The 20,485-nt window shown below is 41.7% G+C and overlaps 1 protein-coding gene across 4 annotated transcripts in view; it reads left to right on the top strand.

Annotated features, from left to right (window-relative positions):
• The first annotated feature begins 14,974 nt into the window (after positions 1-14,974).
• The window catches only part of ACAP2 (ArfGAP with coiled-coil, ankyrin repeat and PH domains 2), a 176,261-nt gene continuing 170,750 nt past the window's right edge, over positions 14,975-20,485 (top strand). For all 4 annotated transcript variants that reach the window (XM_086399294.1, XM_086399275.1, XM_086399284.1 and 1 more), the window contains exon 1: positions 14,975-15,283. In XM_086399294.1, the coding sequence (XP_086255420.1) occupies positions 15,231-15,283 (53 nt within the window). In that variant the 5' untranslated portion in view covers positions 14,975-15,230. The remainder of the gene's footprint in view (positions 15,284-20,485) is intronic.

The raw sequence follows: 20,485 nt of genomic DNA, 5'->3' as shown, positions 1-20,485 counted from the left end.
ATGAGCTGTATCACTATGTTCTGTGCATTCCTTGATGTGAGAATATAATATCGAACAAGCGAGATTTGAGCCCTTCTCCCTTAGAACTTTCAGTCTTACAGGGAAGATAGTTAAACAAATAAACACAACATATGTCAAGTACTCTAAGAGGGTGGGGGGAGTGTCATCCTTGGAGTTATCCTTGATACCCTCCTCTCATAGCCCACATCTAATCCATCAGCAAATCACGGCACCTCTACCTGAACAAAACATCCAGAATTAGACCACATCTCACAACTCTACTGCTGACACCCAATCCTTGATCCTCTCTCACCTGGGTTACTCTATTAGCCTCCTACTTGGTCTCCCTGCCTCCATCCTTGTTACAGTTTATTCCCCACAGGGCACCCAGGGTCATTCTGGTAAAACCTAAATCAGATCATGGCATTTGTTGTAGGCAGAATGATACCCACCCCCCTCAAAGATGTCCATGTTCTAATTCCTGAAACCTATGAATATGCTACCTCATATCACCAAGGGACTTTGCAGATATGATGAAGGACCTTGAAATGCAGAGATTATTCTAGATCATTCAAGTGGTCCAAAACTAATCACATGACTGCTTAAAAGTGGATAACCTTTCCTGGCTGTGGTCAGGGAGACAAGTTAACAGAAGAATAGTCACAGAACTGTACATTACTGGCTTTAAAACTGTACATTACTTCCTCTATTAAAAATAGAGGAAGAGGAATGATACGGAGCCTGACTATACTCTTATTTGCAGAAATGTTTTCTATACGTTGTGTTAGTCATTCAGTCGTGTTTGACTCTTTGAGACCCTGTGGACTGTAGCCTGCCAGGCTTCTCTGTCCATGGGATTCTCCAAGCAAGAATACTGGAGTAGGTTGCCATTCCCTTCTCCAGCGGATCTTCCCGATCCAGGAATCAAATCCAGGCCTCCTGCATCGTAGGCAGATTCTTTACATCTGAGGCACTAGGGAAGCCAATGTTTACTATGTGCCCAATTAAAAATGAGCTAGATGGTTCTAAATGAAATAGCACATGGAATTTTTTGCCTCTTCAAGAAGCTTCCCCGGTAGCTCAGCAGTAAAGAATCTGCCTGTAGTGTAGAAGACTTGGGTTTGATCCCTGAGTTGGAAAGATCTCCTGGAGGAGTGTATGGCAACCCACTCCAGTATTCTTGCCTGGAAAATCCCATGGACAGAGGAGCCTGGTAGGCTACAGTCCACGGGATCACAAAGAATCGGACACGACTGAGCGGCTTCACTTTCACTTTCATGGCCCTTAAAGATCGTGACTCCTGATATAGGAGGTCCTCCCTGTTTGGTTATGTGGCCAAATGTCTTGCTGTGACCTCTAGTGAGTCAAAAGGGACAACCCAAGGAAGCAGTTGGCAAAGCATAAGCCAGAGCAGAGCAGCTGTGGGAGGCTGATTTCAGATCCTAAAGTACCTTGTGTTTCCAAGTTTGGGAGTGGGAGGAAGGACGGGGAAGTGTGAATTGCTTATCTCCATAGTGCCACCCACCTCTGCTGCCGTCAAGAGTCAGTCTACAAGCTGCCGACAACTCTGTGGCAGTGCCCTTGCCCACCCAGGCCCCTTTCAGCTGCTAATTATGGAATCAGCTGAGGAGGACAGTGAGGGCTGGTATGTCCATCAGAAGACTGGGGGGACTCTGCATGCCTGATGATCATCTCTGTGGAACTTCTTTGCCAGAAGTTGCCTGGCAGATCAGCTGTGTCATGGGTGGAAGGGAGGGCTGACTCTGGCTAATTATATGTATGTAGCAATCATGCCAGTGGTGATACACACCCCTTTGGTCAGTGGCAGCATGCCACTGATGCTAGCCCACCCATTAGTTTTGCTCTAACATGTCTTCTAATTCTCTGACAGAGGTTAAGAAAGCTGGAGTCAGAACTGTGAGGAACAGGAGCCGTGGTGGCTGGTACAAGAGGTGTTAGACAATTTCTATTCTTTGAGTGTAGCTAGCTGCTGCTGCTGCTGCTAAGTCGCTTCAGTCATGTCCAACTCTGTGCGACCCCATAGATGGCAGCCCACCAGGCTCCCCCATCCCTGGGGTTCTCCAGGCAAGAGCACTGGAGTGGGTTGCCATTTTCCTTCTCCAATGCATGAAAGTGAAAAGTTAAAGTGAAGTTGCTCAGTTGTGTCCAACTCTTAGCGACCCCATGGACTACATGTACCTTTTTGGTATACATCAAGATTCAGCAATGATGTACTATTTTTTTATTGTTTCATGTTGCTTCATTAATTACATTTTCCGACAAGAATGTAAGCTCCACATTCTTGCAAATGTGGAGTGTAGATATGTTGTGACCAATCCTGTAGAAACCACAGTTCGTTGAAGAGCATTACAGGAGGCTTTGAGGCCCCAGGTGAGGATAGGGTGGTTAACTCTTGTACTCCTGGGCACTGCTACTTCTCTAACAGTTTATTCCTTGTTCTTGATATTTTAGGGTTCCCTTGTGGCTCAGCTGGTAAAGAATCTGCCTGCAATGTGGGAGACCTTGTTTTGATCCCTGGGTTGGGAAGATCCACTGGAGAAGGGAAAGGCTGCCCATTCCAATATTCTGGCCTGGAGAATTCCATGGACTGTATAGTCTGTGGGGTTGCAAAGAGTCGGACATGACTAAGCGACTTTCACTTTCACTTGGTATTTTACTAACTTGAAGCATCTTTTTTAATTAAGTAATTTAAATTAAAAAATTTTTTTCTTTGGCTGTGTGGTGAGGCATGTGGGGTTTTAGTTCCCCAACTAGGGCTCAAACCCATGCCACCTACATTGGGAGTTCAGAGTCTTAACCACTGGACTGCCATGGAAGTCCCACATCATCCTTCCCAGAGCCCACACATCTGGATGTGTAGTTTCAGATTTATAGCATTTGAATAAGCATTTGTTTTGGTGCAAAGGCTGTTAGTAATGTTAACATCACCTTTTAAACAAGAATACTTCCCTTGTAATTAGATCTGTACCTTCATATAGGACAGTGTCTTCAAAGGAACTGATAAATAGGTAAAATTCATCAGCTCTTCCCTCCTCTTCTACTTTTTTTAAGCAACATCAACAGCAACAAGCCTCCTTGTCCTTAGGAGAGATTAAGAAATGAGATATGTAGCTTCTTATCTTTTCTAGAAAGGGACATATTTGGCTCTATTCCTACTGTTGATAAAAGCTGAAAAAAAATTTTTAATTTCAGTCATGGAAATAGCTTGGTTTTACCTATCAGTATAACTTTAGCACATGAAGGAAGAAGATAAATTTACTTGGTCACTTTCTACTTCCTTAGCACTTCTGCCAAGAGGCAGTTAAAGGCAAAAGACAGACATTCGGATGAAAAGCTGTAAGTGTTCTTCTGAAGGTCATGGGTGGCCATTGGTAGGTACAGAAAGAATCAGTGAAGCCCAAGACGTGAGTGCCCCTAGCATCAATGGCAGCAGGAAGGAGACCTGCTTTTCACTGCCATACCCCTTTGCACATATGCAAATGTTCAAAGTATTTAAGTCATAAATGATAGTAACAAAACCAAAGTCCTCTAGTATTTGTATTAAAGCTTTATTTTCCTATTTGGAGATACTAAACTTTCTTTAAAATAACAAAAGTAAAGAAAAGAGAGTAGGTGTTTTGAGGCCATTAAAAGAAGTACCAAAATGTCCTTGTTATAATACCACATCCTCATGTGTAAGCACTTGTAAAGGCATGAATTCAGCACTAAAGAGAGGGTTCAGGGTTATACATTAGTTGGCTAACAGGTAATAGGAACAGAAATTAAGCTTAAATTTCTCTTGGAACTCAGGGAAATGTTTATCTTTCCTGACTTACTGGTATGAGTTCTTTCCTCTGTTAATTGGAACAACATAACAGTGTGTTTTATTTTTAACCTTGTCAAAAAAAGAAAAGGAGCCTACGTTCTTAGTACAACTTTATATTCTCTTCCCCATAGTTTTCATTTAAAAATTTTTTTCATTTTAAAATCTTATTATTTTCTTAATTTAAGAGACATGCAGGATATAAGTGATTAAAATAGAGCAAATAGGTAAAATTTAAACCCTTTAGGATTCATTTTTCATGGAATAATAAATCTGAATACTTTTTTCCAATTATAAAAGTAATATATATGTTTACAAAGAAAAGCGATAAAACATAAAGGAATAAACCAAAACAAATAATCATTGCTAATATTGGATTTATTTCCTTCTCTGTTTTTTCCCCAAGAATGACTTAAAATTTTGAAGAATTCTACTGCATGGATATAATTTATTTAACCTAACTATTAGTAAAAATTTAGGACATTTCTCTTTTTTTCTCCAGAAATAACATTTCAACAAACATGCATATGAACCTATCTCCTATCCTTTTCTTAAGATAAATTTAAAAGATAAACATATTTAGTACTGTGATTGTTGTTGTTCAGCTGCTCGGTCTTGTCCAATTCTTTGCGACCCCATGGACTGCAGCACACCAGGCTTCCCTGTCCATCACCAACTCCCAGAGCTTGCTCAAATTCATGTCCATTGAGTAAGTGATGCCATCCAACCATCTCATCCTCTGTCATCCCCTTCTCCTCCTGCTTTCAGTATTTCCCAACATCAGGGTCTTTTACAATGAGTCAGCTCTTCACATCAGGTAGCCAAAATATTGGAGCTTCAGCTTCAGCATCAGCATCAGTCCTTACAATGGATTATTCAGGGATGATTTCCTTTAGGATTGACTGATTTGATCTCCTTGCAGTCCAAGGGACTCTCAAGAGTCTTCTCCAACACCACAGTTCAAAGCCTCAATTCTTTGGTGTTCAACCTTCTTTATGGTCCAACTTTCAGGCCATACATGATTACTGGAAAAACCATAGCTTTATATGAACCTTTGTTGGCAAAGTAATGTCTCTGCTTTTTAATATGCTGTCTAGGTTTGTGAAAGCTTTTCTTCTAAGGAGCAACCGTCTCTTAATTTCACAGCAAGCACTGTGATAACTGTTGTGAAATGATCCTTCAGATACATTCTGTGCCTCTACAGTGTAGGAGAACCTCTATACACACAGTCTCACCAATGTTTACTTAATTTTTTCCTCCTTATACGTGTTTCCTGTTTTCCTTTTTGAAGGTAGTTTATCTTTCCATGAACCAGAGCTTTCAGAACTGTGTGGCATAGCCAGTTATACTTCTTTAAAGAACACGTACTTTCTAATGTGTTGTGTGGCAGAGGGAAGCCTGCAGGGCTTGGATTTTCCCGCCTCCTTGTGCAATAAGGAAAGCCCATCTCTCACAGGTGTACTGGTCACTTACTGAATATTAAATATTGAATGGCCCTGACTATCTGCCAGGCTCTGTGCCACACAATAGGGATACAATGGCGAGCAAAACAGAAGTCTTTGCTCTTGGGAGGTTTACACTTTAATGGGTTGTTTTCTAAGACAATCTTTCCTATCTTTACCATCTGAAAGGGGAGGAAAAAGGTATATCCTTCTAATTTGCATGCATTTGATTTCTGAATTCAGTAATTTTTTTTTGTCCATTTGTGTTACTTCCATTCTTAAAAATATGACCATTCTTGGTCTTTTCCTTCTTTTTATTTTTTATTTGTCAGGGTTAGTCACATTGATCCTTTGCCTCAGTGGCAGATATCAGTGCCCTCTTTCGTCCTTGCTGACTGGGCCCTGACTGTGTTCAGGGGCTGGATGACCAATAGCAGTGGAGCTGGACTTGGTGCCAGGGCTTTTAGGAGAAACAGGAAGCAGTGTGCTGAGCCTGGGCTCTGGCATGGAATCCCCATGAGGTCTGATAAGTACACAGATTACTCTCGCTGTGCCTCCATTTCTTCAATTATGAAGCAAAGGAGCTAGGCAGGACAGTATTTTTAGGTTCCTCTTCTGTCTATGACTTGAGGCCAAGTCTGGGGTGGATGTTTCTCACTGGCTCAACCTAGGTCACAGTCCCTCCTCTTCTATGTGAGGAGGGCTGAGAAAGAGAATGGCAGCCATCTTCTGGCTTTTTTTTTTTTAAACTTTACATAATTGTATTAGTTTTGCCAAATATCAAAATGAATCCGCCACAGGCATACATGTGTTCCCCATCCTGAACCCTCCTCCCTCCTCCCTCCCCACACCATCCCTCTGGGTCGTCCCAGTGCACCAGCCCCAAGCATCCAGTATCGTGCATCGAACCTGGACTGGCAACTCGTTTCTTACATGATATTCTACATGTTTCAATGTCGCTCTCCCAAATCTTCCCACCCTCTCCCTCTCCCACAGAGTCCATAAGACTGTTCTATACATCAGTGTCACTTTTGCTGTCTCATACACCAGGTTATTGTTACCATCTTTCTAAATTCCATATATATGCGTTAGTATACTGTATTTATGTTTTTCCTTCTGGCTTACTTCACTCTGTATAATAGGCTCCAGTTTCATCCACCTCATTAGAATTGATTCAAATGTATTCTTTTTAATGGCTGAGTAATACTCCATTGTGTATATGTACCATAGCTTTCTTATCCATTCATCTGCTGATGGACATCTAGGTTGCTTCCATGTCCTGGCTATTATAAACAGTGCTGCGATGAACATTGGGGTACACGTGATCCTCTACATAGAAAACCCTAAAGATTCCACCAGAAAATTACTAGAAATAATCAATGACTATAGTAAAGTTGCAGGATATAAAATCAACACACAGAAATCCCTTGCATTCCTATACGCTAATAATGAGAAAACAGAGAAATTAAGGAAACAATTCCATTCACCATTGCAACGGAAAGAATAAAATACTTAGGAATATATCTACCTAAAGAAACTAAAGACCTATATATAGAAAACTATAAAACACTGGTGAAAGAAATCAAAGAGGACACTAATAGATGGAGAAATATACCATGTTCATGGATTGGAAGAATCAATATAGTGAAAATGAGTATACTACCCAAAGCAATTTATAGATTCAACGCAATCCCTATCAAGCTACCAACAGTATTCTTCACAGAGCTAGAACAAATAATTTCACAATTTGTATGGAAAAACAAAAAACCTCGAATAGCCAAAGCCATCTTGAGAAAGAAGAATGGAACTGGAGGAATCAACCTACCTGACTTCAGGCTCTACTACAAAGCCACAGTTATCAAGACAGTATGGTACTGGCACAAAGACAGAAATATAGATCAATGGAACAAAATAGAAAGCCCAGAGATAAATCCACGCACATATGGACACCTTATCTTTGACAAAGGAGGCAAGAATATACAATGGATTAAAGACAATCTTTAACAAGTGGTGCTGGGAAATCTGGTCAACCACTTGTAAAAGAATGAAACTAGACCACTTTCTAACACCATACACAAAAATAAAATGGATTAAAGATCTAAATGTAAGACCAGAAACTATAAAACTCCTAGAGGAGAACATAGGCAAAACACTCTCTGACATACATCACAGCAGGATCCTCTATGACCCACCTCCCAGAATATTGGAAATAAAATAAAAAATAAACAAATGGGACCTAATTAACCTTAAAAGCTTCTGCACATCAAAGGAAACTATTAACAAGGTGAAAAGATAGCCTTCAGAATGGGAGAAAATAATAGCAAATGAAGCAACTGACAAACAACTAATCTCAAAAATATACAAGCAACTCCTACAGCTCAACTCCAGAAAAATAAATGACCCAATCAAAAAATGGGCCAAAGAACTAAATAGACATTTCTCCAAAGAAGACATACAGATGGCTAACAAACACATGAAAAGATGCTCAACATCACTCATTATCAGAGAAATGCAAATCAAAACCACTATGAGGTACCATTTCACACCAGTCAGAATGGCTGCGATCCAAAAGTCTACAAATAATAAATGCTGGAGAGGGTGTGGAGAAAAGGGAACCCTCTTACACTGTTGGTGGGAATGCAAACTAGTACAGCCACTATGGAGAACAGTGTAGAGATTCCTTAAAAAACTGGAAATAGAATTGCCTTATGATCCAGCAATCCCACTGCTGGGCATACACACTGAGGAAACCAGAAGGGAAAGAGACACGTGTACCCCAATGTTCATTTTCTGGCTTTGATGGTGGCATGTTGGCTCTGCTAAGTGGAGGATTCCCCAGATACCCAGAGCCATTCAAAGACAGAGTGACTGTATTAGTTTGCTAGGGCTGCCATAACAAAATACCACAGGCTAGGTGCCCGAAACCACAGAAGTTGTTTTCTCACAGTTCTGGAGTCTGGAAGTCCAAAATCAAGGCGTTGGCAGGTATATCCTGAGGCCTCTCTCTTTGCCTTGCCCACAGGTGTCTTCTCCTTGTGTCCTTGCTTGGCCTTTTCTCTGTGTGTCTATGTCCCTGGTGCCTCTTCCTCTTCTTGTAAGGACATCAGTCACACTAAGTGAGGGCCCCACCCTTATGAGTGCATTTAACTTCCTAAACGCCCTATCTCCAATTCGGTCACATTCTGACGTACTGGAGACAGAGCTTCAACATATAAACTTCACAGGAACACAATTCAGCCTACAATGAGCAAGGAGTCCAGTTATCTTATTTAAAATAATTCTGGGAAGGGATATTGAAGGCTGGAACCAAGGTTGTAGCGTTGATTGGAAGGTGGGCAGAGATTCAAGAGCAAGAAAAAGTTAACAGGATCTGAGGCTGAATTAAATGTGGTGGTTATGAAATAGACCATAGTCAAATCAAGAAGTTAGGAAGCAAATGCTTAGAATCTTTGGTGTTTTGGATCTATAGGGCTTGTAGCTGGGCAGAGAGTAAGTCTTCTTACTATGTAATAAAGACGGGAAGATGGGAAGAGGGTGGAAGGAAGAAGAACAGCAGAGGGTGCAGACTGTACTGAAGTACAGACCCAACAGGGACTGTGGTAGGTCCTGTGGTTACAAAATGAGCAATAGGTAACATTTATTGAGTTTCAATTATGAAGGTTGTGCATCAGAATCATCTGGGGGACTTAAACCCCAGCTCACCTCTGGAAAAACTGATTTAATAAGTAGGGCCCACATGTCTACATTAAAACAAACAAACAGAACAGGTCTAAAGGGAATTCCGTTATACAGCCTGGATGAATCAGACATTGTCGGGCACTGCTATGTGTATCTTATTTACAGAGGGAGCATCCAGGCTTTACAGGGCCTGATTGCAACTACTTCCCAAGGTCCATGGAAAGCCTGCCATCCCCATTCCAGGTGAAATCATCCCATTTTATCATGAGCTCTTTACTTTTGCCTTACTCAAATAGTTTCTCTTACAAGAAAACTGATCTTTTTGGATACAGAGGATGTATGCTTCTATTTCTTTCAGTGGAGAGAAAGGGTGAGGATAAGAGGAGACTGGGAAGGGTGAGGAGGGTCAGAGCACAAGGAAGAGATACACTTTCCTCTGAGACAGGTGGGTAAGAAGTAAGCAAGATGGGAATGCAGATGAGTATGTGGGGCAGTTCTGGAAAGGGTATTCCTACGTAATGATTCCTGTTTACCTTGAAGGCAAAATTATCTACAGATCATGGAGGGGTGGGCCACAGCTTGAGTGGCAGTTTGGGAAGAGTCATTGCATCAGTGTGCCAGAGATATGGCAGCAGATAAATGGTACAAAGACAGATGAAACTCTTTAGAATGTAGTGTTCAAGTCTTGAACTACTGAATACAGTGATATAATCTCAGACCTACTGATAAGGTATAAGAAACCTTATTTTCTTCCCCAGGAGAAATGACCATCAGAGTTGAGTAACCCCTCGTGCGTGCTCCTGGCCTACAACTTATCACATGTTCCCCACTCTGGTCTGACAGCTCTAGACAGGAGACACTTGTTTATTTTACCTGTAAACCTCAGTGCCTACCACAGGGTTTGGCCAGAGTACACTCAATGGATATTATTGAATGAAGAAGGAATGAGTGAATGTTGAAATCACCTTAGCTGAGGGTAGGAGTTGGGGTGGAACACTGTGAGTCAGAGGCCAAAGTCTTAGATGAGCGTTTATTAGCTGTATTTTATGAGACCCAGTCATCAACACATTCTTTTAGGGAAATTGCCTTGTCTAGCAGTCAGCTCTACCACATCCCCCATCCTGACCCCATTCCTGTACAAGTGATTCAGTTGAGTTATCCTGCCTTTCTATCAGCTTGCTAGGGACCTGTGTGACCTGTCATGAAAAGATGAACTGGGTTAATCGGATTTTCTCCTGGGATCTGGAAATTGGAAAACAGATTAAAATGATAAGCTCCAGGAGCATAGGTTGAAAGGATACATCAAGAATTGTCAAGAAATATTTAGCAGATGTTGTACAGTGATCCTGAAACATTTTTAGGACTTGTGAAATGTTTTCTAATATTTTGAACGTGTTGCCTGCGTTTGAGGATTGGAATGTTTTATATTGAAATCTCTTTGGTTTCTCTTGTAAAATGTGAAAATCTGAAAATGGCAAAAACTGACTGAAGCTACATAGAACACCAGGGCACATGCTTTCCCCTTCACCGTGGCCTCCCCCACTCCATATGCTTACACCTGGTCAGCTTCATTCATTTACATGATCTGTTGGCCCCTATAGCCATCTGACAACCAACCTGTTGAAGGAACAAGTAGCAATAAGGGCTTATATACAAGCCAGGTTCACAGGCGAACAGAATCTCTAAGAGAACAAAGAGGAAACTGGTGGGCGTTGGGGAGTAGGCGAGAAAGAGAGAGGATACAGCTGCTAAGGAGAGGGGAACCAGTGCTCAGAGATGCCTGGGTTTCTGGGCTTCCCAGTTTCAATAGCTGCTCATGGTTACCTTCATCATAACTCCATTTTCTTGAAATAATTTGCAATGCAATTAGCCAGACTAATGAAGGGAGTTACTAGGAAATTGGTGGGCAACAGCAGTGAAGAAAGTAAGAGTGGTTTAGTTAGATGATATTAGCCTCAAAGGAGAAGAAATTCTTTCATGAAGGTGGAATATAAATTATAAGTTCCTGTCAAGAGTTAGACTCTTGGTGATTATGTATTCTGGCCCAGAAGGATCAGAGAAGGAGGACTGAACAACCTCTGCTTGAGTCAAAAGTATAGTCAAAAGTATTCTCAGACGAAATCAGAAGCATTCTGGGAAGGGCTATGGGTATTCAGGATTCCAGGGGATTCCGAGGAGGGAACTGGGAAGTCCAGGGAGAAGAAAATTGAAAGAAATTTAAGTTTTGATCATTTATATCCTCTAACTGGGCCTGGAAACTGACTTTCACTGTGTTAAAAAGAGTGGTCTGTATTTTGGCAAATAGAAGGCTTCCTGAAAGAGGTGGCATATGAGCTGCACTTTAAAGAAGAGATGAAAAGGAAGTGCTTCACAGGCAGACAGAACCACAACTGCAAAGGCTGAGTTCTAAAGGGAGAGTGGGCAGTTTGCAGTTGGTGGGCATCATGGGGCCTGAGTCACCTGCAAATTATTTTTATATCCTGGGGCCTTGGTTTCCATTATTATAAGAAAAATAATATTGTATTTCTTCTGTTCTAGCATTCAGTGTTTATACCCTATCTCACTTTTAATATTCTTGATTTAGGATATATCTTACAATTGACACCCCAAAATGCTTGCTTTATAGGGCAAAGAAGAATTGTGACAGTGTTATCACTAACTCAGTTCAGTTCAGTCACTCGGTCGTGTCTGACTCTTTGTGATCCCATGGACTATATAGCACACCAGGCTTCCCTGTCCATCACCAACTCCTGCAGCTTCCTCAAACTCATGTCCATAGAGTCAGTGATGCCATCCGACCATCTCATCCTCTGTCGTCCCCTTCTTCTCCTGCCTTCAATCTTGCCCAGCATCAGTGTCTTTTCCAGTGAGTCAATTCTTCACATCAGGTGCCACAGTATTGGAGTTTCAGCTTCAGCATCAGTCCTTCCAATGAATATTCAGGACTGATTTTCATTAGAATAGACTGGTTTGATCTCCTTGCAGTCCAAGGGACTCTCAAGAGTTTTCTTCAACACCACAGTTCAAAGCCTCAATTCTTTGGCACTCAGCCTTCTTTACAGTCCAACTCTCACATCCATACATGACTACTGGAAAAACCATAACTTTGACTAGATGGACTTTTGTCGGCAAAGCAACGTCTTTGCTTTTTAATATGCTGTCTAGGTTGGTCATAGCTTTTCTTCCAAGGAGCAAGCATCTTTAGTTTCATGGCTGCAGTCACCATCTGCAGTGATTTTGGAGCCAAAAAAAAAAAAAAAGTCTCTGTTTCCATTGTTTCCCCATCTATTTGCCACGAAGTTATGGGACTGGACCGGATGCCATGATCTTAGTTTTCTGAATGTTGAGTTTTAAGCCAACTTTTTCACTCTCCTCTTTCATTTTCATCAAGAGGCTCTTTAGTTCTTCTTTGCTTTTGGCCATAAGGGTGGTGTCAGCTGCATATCTGAGGTTATTGATATTTCTCCCAGTGATTCCAGCTTGTACATTTCGCATGATGTACTCTGCGTATAAGTTAAATAAGCAGGGTGACAATATGCAGCCTTGATGTACTCCTTTCCCAATTTGGAACCATCACTAACTGGGTATATGCAAATTTAGCTATCCACAGAAAGATGTTCATTTTATAATAAGCTTAGTTGAATTATTTGCATTGATTGTGCTATGCAGTTTAATTTGAATCTCAAAGTGTCATGTTAAGTGTCTTCCAAAAGGTTACACTGGTGTTGAAGCATAGACGTTATACATACAGATGAGTTGTCATGCATCAGGAATACAATTATTGTAGAAACGGCCAACTCTCTAAATTTGACATAATGGTTACAAATCTAGAAGAGATTGTCCTGACTGAAGTGCCTGAGGGCACCAAACATTTAACTGTCAATAGTTTCTAGTTATTAAGAGAAGCTGTGTAGATTCTAGGCATGTGCAATGTAATTTAAAAAAAAGAAACCAAGCTTATAAATAAGAAACATATATAACACTGATATATTCTTTGAAACATCTCAAAAGTATGCTGTTAATTTCTAAAGGTGATAAAGAGATCAAGATATAACTAAGTTATGAAAACCAGTATGCCATCATGCTATACTTAAACAGATGGTCAAAGGGTTATATAAGACTTTAGGCAGGGGAAGTGAGAAGACGTAAACTTAACCTCTGATTATGGTACTGAAGATGAAAGTGGTACAATTATGATAATAGGCAACATTTACTGAATGATTACAATGTGGCACTGTGTTAAATGCCTTTGGACAGCCTCAAGACAACGCTATCAGATCAGTGGTGTTATCTTCATTTTGCAGTGAGAAAGGTGTCTTCCAAAAGGTTACATTGGTGTTGAAGCATTGACATGTTGTACAAACAGATGAGTTGCCCTGCATCAGGAATACAATTATAGAAATGGCCAACTCTCTAAATTTGACATAATGGTTACAAATCTAGAAGAGATTGTCTTGACTAACTGAAGTGCCTGAGGACACCAAACATTTAATGAGGCAAATCCAGCTTACCTCCAGAACCATGATGCTGTTCTAACAGCTTCCCTGTGCATTTTCACAGATATGATTTTTAGGTTGGGTTTAAAAGTATATACTTAAATACAGTGTAGCCATGGTACTTTTTACTTACATGCCATGAATCCATGGCACATTACTTTGCCTCCAAAGTTCCATCTAGTCAAAGCTATGGTTTTTCCAGTAGTCATGTATGGATGTAAGAGTTGGACCATAAAGAAAGCTGAATGCGGAAGAACTGATGCTTTTGGACTGTGGTGTTGGAGAAGGCTCTTGAGAGTCCCTTGGACTGCAAGGACATCAAATTAGTCAATCCTAAAGGAAATCAGTCCTGAATATTCTTTGGAAGGACAGATGCTGACGTTTCAGTATTTTGGCCACATGATGCAAAGAACTGACTCATTGGAAAAGACCCTGATGCTGGGCAAGATTGAAGGCAGGAGGAGAAGGGGACGACAGAGGATGAGATGGTTGGATAGCATCACTGACTGGATGGACATGAGTTTGAGCAGGCTTCCAGAGTTCGTGACGGGCAGGAAGGCCTGGCATGCTACTGTCCATGGGGTCGCAAAAAGTTGGAGACAACTGAGCGACTGAACTGCTGAATCCATGGAATCTAAGAATCAGAAGTATGGGACTGGGGGTTATTATAAGGATCAGATGATGAATATCTTACAGCGGCTCCTAGAAAAGTCGTGTATCAGGGGGTAGGTGTTGCAAATTGGAGTAAATGAGCCTGTATTCTTAGAACTCTCTCATCTTAAAACTGGCAAAGGCTACTGAGAGAAAGGCGTCAGTAAGGAGGAATGTCTTCTGTGGTTTTGAAAGCGGTTCCTCTACACAGAAAGCCCTGCCTTACATACCTGTCTAAATCCTTCTGATCTTTCCATGCCCACCCCGAATGCCAGCTCCTTCAGAAAGCAGTCTCTGGTTATATGAAAATATAAACATGGGAGATACTTTCAAATCGTTAAGTGATGAAGCCAGTAAGTGAAAGATGGACTGTATCATTAGACTGTATCATTAAAGTTATCCGCGCTCCTTTCCTGGCCTCAGTTTCTGTAAACTGAAAGGAAGAGGTGGCTAAGCCTATCTCTTCCTTTTATAATCTCGACTCAACCTTTTCAGATTTCTGCCAGAGCTACCGTCAAAATCAACTCTTCTTCCTTAGACCTGCAGGCGGCGGCTCCTCCGCGTTGGCAGCTCAGCAGGGCGGGGCTGGAGAAGCAGGCGAGGAGGAGGGGGGCTCTAGGGGAAGCGCGGCCCGCAGCCACGTGACTTCCTTCCCAAGGAGCCTCAGCTGCAGGCCTCCCAGCAACCAATGCGTCCCGCCTAACGACGCCCGTGCATCCTGGTTGGCCTTCGGGAATGCTTGTGGCAAGGCGGCTCCCACGGTCGCGCTGTTTATTGGCTCGCTCTACCGTCGCTCAGGCGCGTTGCCCGAGCGCCCGCAGGCGGTGCGGCCGAAAGCCCCTCCCATTGGCCGCTGGGTTTGTGGCTGGCTGGCTGAGGCTGTCAGTCCTGGGCCGTTTCCCCGAGGCAGGCGCTCTACTGGGGGCGGGAGGAAGAGGGGCCGGACTGGGGCCTGACTAGCAGTCGCTGCCGCCACGGTCTTCGGGGCTGCTATGACCAGCGGACGACTCGCCCTCCGCAGCTCCGCGCAGCGCTAGTCGCGGCCGTGCGCCCGCCGTAGCCGTCTGCGTCCCCAGCTCAGCCGCTCCCGCGGCTCCCTCGGCTCTTCCAGTGTCCCCTGCGAGGCGAGGCGGAGGCAGGATGAAGATGACGGTGGATTTCGAGGAGTGTCTGAAAGACTCGCCCCGTTTCAGGTAACCGGCGCAGCCGCCCGTCTCCGGGCCGGCGTCACCCGGAGCTGGCTCCTCCGGCGGTGGGGGCGTGAAAGCCGGCCAGCGGAGCGCGCGGGGGGCCCCGCAGTCCGCGCCCTCCGACGGGGCGTGCGGCCGTTGCTGTGGCTCTCACCCAGAGAGGGCTCGACAGCCCCGACCAGCCCTTCGTGAGGGGCGAGGCTGGGCCAGGAGGGGCACGTCGCCTCCTTTTGCCCCTTCCTCGGCCTCTGCTCAGGGCGGAGCGCCCAAGAAGCTGGGCGCACCCGTTTCAAGGAACTGGGGTGCAGCCGCGTCCCCGAAGACTCGTGCCCTTTGCGGGCGCGCGCTCTCCCCTTCCTCTGGCCGCTCGTCCTTTCCCCTTCCTTCCGCTCCTTCTTCGTTTCCACCCCCACACCAGCCCCTCTTTGAGGGAGCTTGCAGGGCACCCTCCTGCAGTTCACTTAGTTCCTCTTCGCGCTTTTCCGCTCCCCCTACCCCTAGGAAGAAGGACTGGGGGGCGAACTGGAACATCGATTTCTGCCGCTGGCTTGTCCCCGGCCAGGGGGGCTTCTAGGAAGGCGCTGGCGGTTGATTTGTACGGGAGTCGGGGGTGGGAGTGTTTGACCAGCCTTATTCTATCCACTGTGGTCCTGGACTCTTAGGCTTTGCTTTCCACCTAAGCTCTTTGAAGGGGGCACCGCTGTCGAGAGTACCGGGCTGAGGGGTGAGGACTAGGAGAAACAGTGCATTTCTGTTTTGAGAACGGAAGTAGGAGGGCCCTGAAGATTGCATTTCTGTTCCTCTTCCAGCAGCGTCGGCCCAGGAGGGCCCCGGTCACCGTCGGATGCTCCCAGTGGATCTGTCACATAAACTGACTTGGTGGCAGTCCGATTTACATGGGCTGGCCTCCCTCCCTGGAGAGCCGGCTACCCTGAGGGTGTCCAGAGCCCAAGCTCTTTCGGTTAGGGGCATCTTAGAAAACTCTTGAATTGTTTTGAAGAATGGGGTTTTGCTAGGTTGTATTTTACACTGCATTTATAAGGCTGTCCTTGGGCCTTAAAAATAAGGCCTTCAAAACTTCCGTTAGAACAGTGACATGTCTTGAAAGCGTCTCCTGAGCATTGATGCCCGCTGATCTTTAGGGCAAGCCTGGGTTGTAAATTCCTGCATCCTCTGCCTTGGAACGAACTGTTCTCATCTTTATCAATGTTAATTTGATTTGTCCCCGCCCCCCACACTTTTTTTTTTTTTTTTACCCCAGTGAAAAGCAAAGAAAAGTATTGTAAAACTTAATGATTAACTCCTACTTCTAAGACAGTGTCCTTTGGTTTTTGTTTATTTTTTGATGTTAATTTTATTTGGAACTTAGGGCTATTGCTTGTAAAAAGGTACACATGGTGGGGTGGAGAGAAGGATGTTACTGGTGTTAGTTTTTAAAACTTGATGTTTTGCGTGATTAGACAGACTCAGGAGGTACAAATGGATACTTTAGGACAGCTTTGCAAGTTAGATTTCAGGACTGTGTGGCAAAAGAAGTAATTTTTAAAGTGTACCTTAAAAAGTTCTATTTTTTGGTGGAATTTTTATTAATGTGACCCAGCTGTTACTGAGTAATGATGTAGTCACAATATATATATATATATTTTTTGGTCTAAGGAATGTGACTTTGTGCTCAGTTTGTTTTGCATTTTAAGTTTCATTTAAAAAAAAAAGTTGAGAAAAGTTATTTGGGAATGCTTCTAGGTACTGCTTTTGGTCATAAACCATGTTCTGTCTTTGTTTTTGAAATAAAAGAGTAATTGAATGTAAAGTAAGAGGAAAAGATACTGATTAAGTTGTATGGAGTATTGTAGTAAGCGTTTGTTAAGCTTTAGTATAATATCTATTCTGTATTAATTAAGACATTAGGGATTTTCAAGAGTTGTTTCCAGTATTCCATTTACTCTTGACTGCAAATTGGGAAGAGAAACCAAGATTCACAGAACTCTAATATATTGTATATGTTTGTGAGACTAGATCAGATTTGCCAGGAAATAAAAGTCTCATCATATATATTCCTAGTTATAACTCCATTACTGTGTAGGTTTCTATAGCATTTGAAAATAATATTTCAGAGGTCTTTATTCTATGCTTATGTATAAGAGAAATTTTCAAGAGCATTTTGTACTTTGATATTTTGAAGTATTTGTATCAGAAAATTTGTGACGGTTGGGCTTTTTTGACAGCAGGGCAGCTGTACTATTTATTCCTTGTAGTGTTCTGATCTGTTGTGCTGTTTTAAAACTAATTCCTATTTTTATTATCTTTCACAAATGAATTTGTGGCATTTAAGTCTGGTATGTGGACATAACTGTCTTGAATGTTGTAGAATCAATGTAAATGGCAGCGCCTGCTGAAGAAAATTTTCACCAGTGGTCAAGCTTTAAACGTTAATTTCCAAAAAAAAAAAAAAAACAACACGTTAATTTCCCTGTTAAATTGATAAGGAAAACAGGAGGAAAACTGGTTGAAATAGGGAGAGAAGGATATTGAAGTTGCAACATTGTTTTTAGTAATTTGAATAAAGTCTGTGGTTACATTTTACATTCCTGTGAACATTTTGTTTTGTTTTTAGATTGGAAGGCACATTTCTTTGTGTAATTTTGGGTTCTCTTAGTTTTTTAAAAGCCACTCTAAAGGTCAGAATCTTTTTCATTTAAAATCTACAGGAAAGTGGATGCATTTAATTAAGTATACTTTTTAAAAGTATGTCAAAAAAATAAAGTGGAAATTAACCATTTTGACTGTTTGTTGAAGAACTTTGAACTTGTTTGGGTCTGTCCTAAATTGTATGTGTAAGTGTGCTTTAAAATTTTATAAAAATTTTATAAGAATTGTGCTTTTTCTTTATATAAACATATGGTTCACTCAGGAAGTGAATATTTTGTTTGAAATAAAGAGTCGAATTAATTAGTGGTTTTTGAATTGTGGAAAGAAAGAAAGATAGCGCTAAGCTGTGTCTGACTCTCGATATCCAGTGAACTGTGGCCTGCCAGGTTCCTATGTCCATGGGATTCTCCGGGCAGTCCACTGGAGTGGATCGCCATTCCCTTCTCCAGGGGAGCTTCCCGACCCAGGAATTGAACCCAGGTCTCCTGCATTGCAGGCAGATGCTTTACTGACTGAGCTACATGGGAAGCTTTGAATTGTGGAAGATTCGCTCTAATTTATTGCCCAAATATGAAAATGTTGCATCTTTATATGGAACATTTATTGTTTATCCTTAACAGTGTTTATTTTGCACCATTCTGAAGATTTTTTGTTGGATTCTGTTTCAGATATGATGCTTGATCAGTAACTTAGGACAAAAATCTTAAAAAGATGTTTTAGGGTGAAAGGTTTTAATGTGTGAAAGACATCACACATGTGTGTGTGCAGGTGCACATTCTGTTTTGCTATTAAGCAAGTGCCAGTCTTGACTGATGTGCTACTTATCCTTCCATATTTAGAACAAATACACTCTTAATAATTGGTAATTTACACATGGAAAATATAGTGGGCAAGAGATGAAGCAAAATGTGTTCTTATTTCAGAAATGGTAGAATCGTGTTTTAAAGTAGTTCTGTCATGAACCAAAATATAGGAATCCAGCTATTCCTTATTGCAGCTTCTAATTCTTCATTTAATGTAGTATCAGCTTAAGTTGAAATAAGGAAGAACAAGCTCTTATAACCTGCCAGATCTCATACTCTAGTATGTTTTTACAACTACCATCTCATTTAATGTTAAAATATATTATGATGGGGAATTATAATTTTTGTTTTTAAAGTGTTTAAAAAGATGCCAAACTGGATATTTTGAGAAGTTAAATTGACTTTCTTAATGGTGGACTTTCAAGTGGTGGACTTGGAAGTGAATTCACTCTTTTACTGTGTCTTTCAAGCTACAGGCTCTGTTACATTAACTAAATTTGTGTTAACTGTGTGTATGATGTCTTTTATTATACAGATATTTAAAAACTGGCTTTCATGGATTGCCTAGAAAAGTGTTCCCATTCCCATTATTATAGGATATGTTCCATTTATAGCAATTTTTAGTTTCATGTAATGCAACTGGATTTAGTTCTGAGTGTGAGGGATAATCCTATTTTATTTTCTTCCTAATGGAGGTCCTTGTCCAGATACCTTTCACTGAATAATCCATCTTTAACCATTGCTTTAACCATTGCTTTAAAATTATACACATATGTGTATATACATACATGTATATGAACATCGGTCTTTTTCTGGATTCTACTCTTTTCTACCAAAGTAATTGTCTGTTCTTCTGCAAATACTGTTAATATATTAGCTGTAACATTTTAATACTTTGTTATGATATCTGGGTGGGTCAACTTTTCCTTTATTACTGTTTTTTTCAAAAAATATAATTCTTGAATATTTTGTCTTTATAATATTATAGCTGCCTTAATATCAGAAGATGGTATGTTTTTCTATGTATTTTGGCCTTATATATTTAAAACTTTTTATTGTGTAAAATTTCAATGATGATCCATCTACATGCTATTTATTAGAGAATTACTTTAGATTGAAAGATACAAACATTAATAGGTTGAAAGTAAAGGGTAGAAAAAGATAAATGATGCGAGCAATACCCACAAGAGAGCTGGAGTGGCTATATGTAAATAGACTTCATGATAAAAATTACTAAAGAAAAAGGATATTTTATAATGATAAAGGGGTCAATCCATCAGGAAGACATATACTTACAAACATATACACTTAGCAGAGCCTCAAAATACAGGACAGAGAAGGAAATGGTGACCCATGCCAGTACTCTTGCCTGGAAAATCCCATGGACAGAGGAGCCTGGTGGGCTGCAGTCCATGGGGTCGCTAAGGGTTGGACACGACTGAGCGACTTCACTTTCACTTTTCGCTTTCATGCACTGGAGAAGGAAATGGCAACCGACTCCAGTGTTCTTGCCTGGAGAATCCCAGGGATGGGGGAGCCTGGTGGGCTGCCGTCTATGGTGTCACACAGAGTCAGACATGACTGAAGTGACTTAGCAGCAGCAGCAGCAGCAGCAGCAAAATACAGGAAGCAAAAAATGATGGAAGTTAAGGGAGAAGTAGAAAATCCAACGATAATAGTCAGAGACATAATACTTTCAATAATGGGTAGAACAGCTAGGCAGATGGTCAACAGGCAGATATGAGATGTGAAC

Source organism: Bos grunniens, chromosome 1, assembly GCF_055505025.1.
Source record: "Bos grunniens cultivar Pamir isolate PY7600 chromosome 1, Bosgru_T2T1.0, whole genome shotgun sequence".
Lineage (NCBI taxonomy): Eukaryota > Metazoa > Chordata > Mammalia > Artiodactyla > Bovidae > Bos > Bos grunniens.
The sequence above is the reverse complement of the archived record's forward strand: the minus strand, read 5'-3'. Positions and strand labels throughout refer to the sequence as shown.